The 4,605-nt window shown below is 37.2% G+C and overlaps 1 protein-coding gene across 1 annotated transcript; it reads right to left on the bottom strand.

Annotated features, from left to right (window-relative positions):
* Positions 1-1,535: 1,535 nt before the first annotated feature.
* Positions 1,536-3,680, bottom strand: LOAG_12861 (STE/STE7/MEK1 protein kinase). The gene is made up of 7 exons (XM_003148373.2): positions 3,440-3,680; positions 3,184-3,351; positions 2,831-2,962; positions 2,546-2,642; positions 2,310-2,434; positions 1,897-2,145; positions 1,536-1,678 (listed from the first exon to the last, which is right to left on the bottom strand). Exons 1-7 carry the CDS (start codon positions 3,632-3,634, stop codon positions 1,553-1,555), a joined length of 1,092 nt encoding a protein of 363 aa, XP_003148421.1. The 5' UTR covers positions 3,635-3,680; the 3' UTR covers positions 1,536-1,552.
* Between the last annotated feature and the right edge of the window lie 925 nt (positions 3,681-4,605).

Genomic DNA, 4,605 nt, shown 5'->3' with positions numbered 1-4,605 from the left:
TCAGTGGACGCTGTATCCGCCACCGAGCTCTTTCTTTCCCCATCATAATCTTTTCTGACAGCTATGCTATCTCGCAATTCCTTTACTCTTTTAACATTGTTTATCCTTCAGGCATCCACGTTTTCATACCTTTGATTGCTGTACTTTTTATTGTGGCAACACTGTATTTTGGAAGGAATAGTGAAAACAAGTCGAAATTCCAGAAGACAGTCATAGGTCAGTTTATTTCCTTAACCTTTAATGTTATATTAGGAATAAACAATGATAAATCTTACTGCATCATATTTTTATTCATAGTTTTGTGGGAGACGCGGAAGTTTTTTACATGTCTTGTCTAGGATAAGAATAAATTTTTTATAGAAACTTCTGAAGACCCCGTGTCGGAAAAGTCGAAGAACGATTGACAGATAAAACTGGGACTTATACGTAAAAAACGGTTGAAAAGAGTCCAGAAATTATTCACAGATTAAACGCGACGGCAGTAAGGCCATACACCGTCACTGTCGAAATTCTCGACAGCTTCAAATTCCCTTTTGTTTCATATTTAAAATTGAAGAGGAGTTCACTTCAGTACTTCCACCCTGAACAATGAATATATTTGATGTGTCACATTCCTTGAAATGTAATAAAAATGTGGACTTGCTACTTTTCTTCAAATATTGGGGTTAGGGGATCTTTTTAAACATCCTTGAACTGTCACTCGCAAAAATCCGTGTGCCCAAGGTAATTCAAAGCCACCAAAAAATGAGGGTCAATCGCATTTCGTGCACAATGCGTGGGCACGATTCCTCTGTTACCTAACTACGCATGAATTGAATTTATTCAACTATTATGATAATGACTGGATTTTTATATTTTTATCTTAGCTTTCTATTGTTATTTGGAAATAGCAGTTTCACAAGCGAATTTTAAAAGTAAAGTCATTGTTTATCAAATTACTATATTAGAGACAAACACAAAGCTGCTGAAATTCAAAATATAAAGCTTGTTGTAATTTAACAATTTCCTAGAATGAAAACGCAATCAAAATAATTCTTCTGTCTTGAAATGATTTTGTGGCTTTTTAAGCAATTTTATCTCGCTGAATGGTGGGAAAAACAAACCAATTTGTATGCCTATAACAAGGACTCCTGTTACTATGTACTTTCCAATCTATCGCAACCTGTAACTACTGACAGCATACAGAAAAATTCTTGTAAGCACAAAATGGATGAAACTGGATTAAATTCACAAAATGAATGAAATTTCTGGTAAAAAAAAGAGGAAACAGTGCTGCTATTCGAATGTTCCCTTATTAAAAGCTAAAAAAGTTTATGAATATTCACAAGATAAAATCTCAGCTAATTTTCGGAATGTCAGCAAGAGAAACGCCGGAAAGTGTTGTAATTGATTCAGAAAGGCACAAAGGACCACAGTTAGTCCGTAAGTTGATTCAGGACGGTGCTGAGGATATGAAACTGAAAGCTTTAAAAAAACTATGGATGATGACTCATCCCTATAGTTTCTTTTATGAACTGTGCAAATTCATCACCGTCCTCTGTATTCGCATGTTTTAAAAAAATTCATGATTGCTTAATGTTTTCAAGTTGGCTCTTTCAATGGGATTCTTTTTAACACATCTTCCAACGAAATCGATAAAAATATCACTGAATATATTCTTTGGCAGCAATGGTGGTGCCTGGAAAGTTTTTAGGACAAAAATTCTTTGAATTGTTCGATTCTAATCTGTAAAATTACGAGAAAATAAAGGATTAATCCTTATGCATAGTAAACAAGTTTCGAAATCTTTCTCACGCTCATTTTGCTTTCACGGAACTGTCACTCTTAAATATTACAGGCCTTCCAACTAAAGGCTCCTCAACTAAAAACTGGAATCAATCCTGATATTAAGATTACCTCATTAACAATATAATCAAGTAGTTCGAAAATTGCCATTGTTCTCGGTGAGGACAGAGTGGCGGACGATGGTGGCATCGTGCCTTCTGGAAACTCTACTTCTTCCTCCGGGATGTTGAAAAGTTCAGCATATTCTCGTGCTGTTGGCGCCGGTACGGGATATCGTCCGACTGACAATTCTACAAGCGATAAACCAAAACTCCAAACATCCGACTGTACATTATAATGGCTTCCTGTCAATCGTTCAGGCTGGAAATGATTAATTTTGATTAAAAATTATAACTTAAAGTCGCAAAACCAGCGGAAAGAGAATTCGTGATTTTTTTATTACTAAGCAAGTGAAAATCAAATCGGATATTTATAAATTAACCTCTCGTAAACTAATCATGAAGAGTCCAATCGAAGTGACCTACCGCCATATACGACCGAGTACCGACGAAGCTATTAGCCATGCTATCAATTAACATGCCCGAAACACCAAAATCACATAATTTTATTTCTCCATGACTGTTAACCAATATATTTGATGGCTTAACATCTGAAACGAAAATTACGAAATCTGCGGGAAATCTCTGTCCTGATCTATTTCCTTATGATGTAATGCACTGCAGTTTCATGGCTTGACAGAGACAAAAAAATATGGTTAGACCTCGATGTAGTATTCTATGTTCATCTTTCAAGTACGACAGTCCGCGAATAACTGCAACAGCAATTCGACCTACACGCGATTCTTTTAGTTTACCAACCTGAAAACAAAATATTAGGGGTTTAAAGAAATATTAATAAAAACAAGTATTGAAAAAAAACATGAAGTGATGACACTCGGAAATTCAAATTTATGAGAAACTTTGTTTATTTCTTCCATCTAATGTCAAGTGAATAAATTCTGGAACATATGGAGTCAAAAAGTTTTTGAATAACGAGAAAAAGGAACTTTTTTCAAAACAACATCCAATGATAACCCATCCATGTACTCCATGCATATTGATATATCGTTATTATCAGTAAAAGCGCCATAAAACCCAACAATATATGGACTATTACATTTATTCAGCACATCTAGCTCCTGAAATATTTGATTTTTTTCGGGTAGAAATAAAGCTCACAAGTCTCTCACCAAATAGACTTAACATAACTTTGCGATATAACATATTCCAGAGCATTCTAAAGTTTCTTTTTCTTCACCAAATATGCAAGCAAAAGGGCCGTGGAAGGTAAACAAGAGAAAACGCTGAAGCCATGTCAGTGCGATTTACAGATCTTAGAAAAGAAGCGATCATCTTGTACCTTCAGGATTTGCGACCTCACAGACGGCTTCACTTCTAGGTGAACTAGCTTTCTGGCCATGATTATCTTACTCGGCTTGTGCATTACTTTACTTACAACACCACCATTACCATGTCCCAATTCACACATCTTCTCCAACATATCCTCATTCAATTCATTCAGTGGTACCTGCAACAAATGAATTGAAAATCATTTCTAAAATATGAAGCAGAAAAATTGATACCAATTAATTAGATAACCAAACTAACTAACTAACAAGTTTCTTCTCCTTAATCCATTCTTGCATCCGCTGTTTTTGTGGTTCGGTGAGTGTCATTTGCTTGATTTGGTCTTCCAGTGAGAAAGTGCTTCTGTCTTTTGTCCCATCCCTCCTCAAATCACCCTTTTCTTTGACCGCTGCTGGCAAACTCAAATTCAGCGGATTCTTTCGCTTGCCACCAACACTGGACATTTGCTACTAAGCCACGAAAGCTTTTGACCGGTCCTTCCGCCTGGAAAACGTTACTTATTTAAGACCATTAGCGCCATGGCTATCAGTGATTGTGTCTACGAGACACATTCCACGAGTTCACTCACTTATAGAATCATCAACCTAAGTCTAGCAGTATCTCCAAGTCAGTCGAGGGCTAAGGCGAGATAATACACAGAAGAGAAGTCATACTCCACCTAAGCAGGGAGCTACTTTGAGAGGCTGTAACAAAACGGGTAAACGCATTTCATGTTGACACTCTGTCCTCTCTTTTCTACTCAGACGATTTGCACGACCACCGTTTTCTCACTCCCTGACTTCATACTATTTTTTACTTTTATCAATCTCCATCTCTCCCTATTTTCAATGTTAATACTCTGCTCAATTTGTCTGCGCAGAACTCATTATTCGCCGCAGTTTGTATATCATCGCGACACTTTTCTACCGCTTGCTGTATGTGACAAATGTTGCCAGTTTTCATTTCTTTCCCTCATCTAGTGCTATTTCGTACTTCCCTATTTCCAACAGTTTGGCCCAAAGTGAACTTCCCCTGAAATCTTAGAACTTCACTCGGGCTTCATCAACTCATGGAGGTCAAGATACGTCATTCTCACTGGCGCATGTGGTGTGACTTGTCTTTCTTGATCTTACCTGAGAAGTTGCTTCTTTAATTCAATGTTACTGTTTACTAAGTAAGGCATCCTCGGAACATTCCCTATGCTTTCTCGCTGGAATCGCTATAAATAACATAGTTGTGGTGGTGGGAAGGAAATTAGCAGCACTTACATCAAATGGCTTCATATACAGGAATACCGAGAATGAGTGTACACAGACGATGAGTATACAGATGTTGCTAATCTGTAGTATCCAACACACACACACACACACATACACACACACACACACACACACACACACACACACACACACACACACACACACACACACACACA

The sequence above is a fragment of the Loa loa genome (assembly GCF_000183805.2).
Source record: "Loa loa unplaced genomic scaffold supercont3.92, whole genome shotgun sequence".
NCBI classification, from domain to species: domain Eukaryota; kingdom Metazoa; phylum Nematoda; class Chromadorea; order Rhabditida; family Onchocercidae; genus Loa; species Loa loa.
Note: the sequence above shows the minus strand (reverse complement) of the source record. Positions and strands in the feature narration are given on the sequence as shown.

What these genes read in the sequence shown, in the direction of transcription:
- LOAG_12861 (XM_003148373.2), bottom strand. Translation starts at nt 3,634, where the DNA reads ATGTCCAGTGTTGGTGGCAAGCGAAAGAATCCGCTGAATTTGAGTTTG. An exon ending in ACATAGAATACTACATCGAG is followed by an intron (nt 2,435 to 2,545) that starts GTCTAACCATAT and finishes TTTTCGTTTCAG; the next exon opens with ATGTTAAGCCATCAAATATA. An exon ending in GTACTCGGTCGTATATGGCG is followed by an intron (nt 2,146 to 2,309) that starts GTAGGTCACTTC and finishes AATCATTTCCAG; the next exon opens with CCTGAACGATTGACAGGAAG.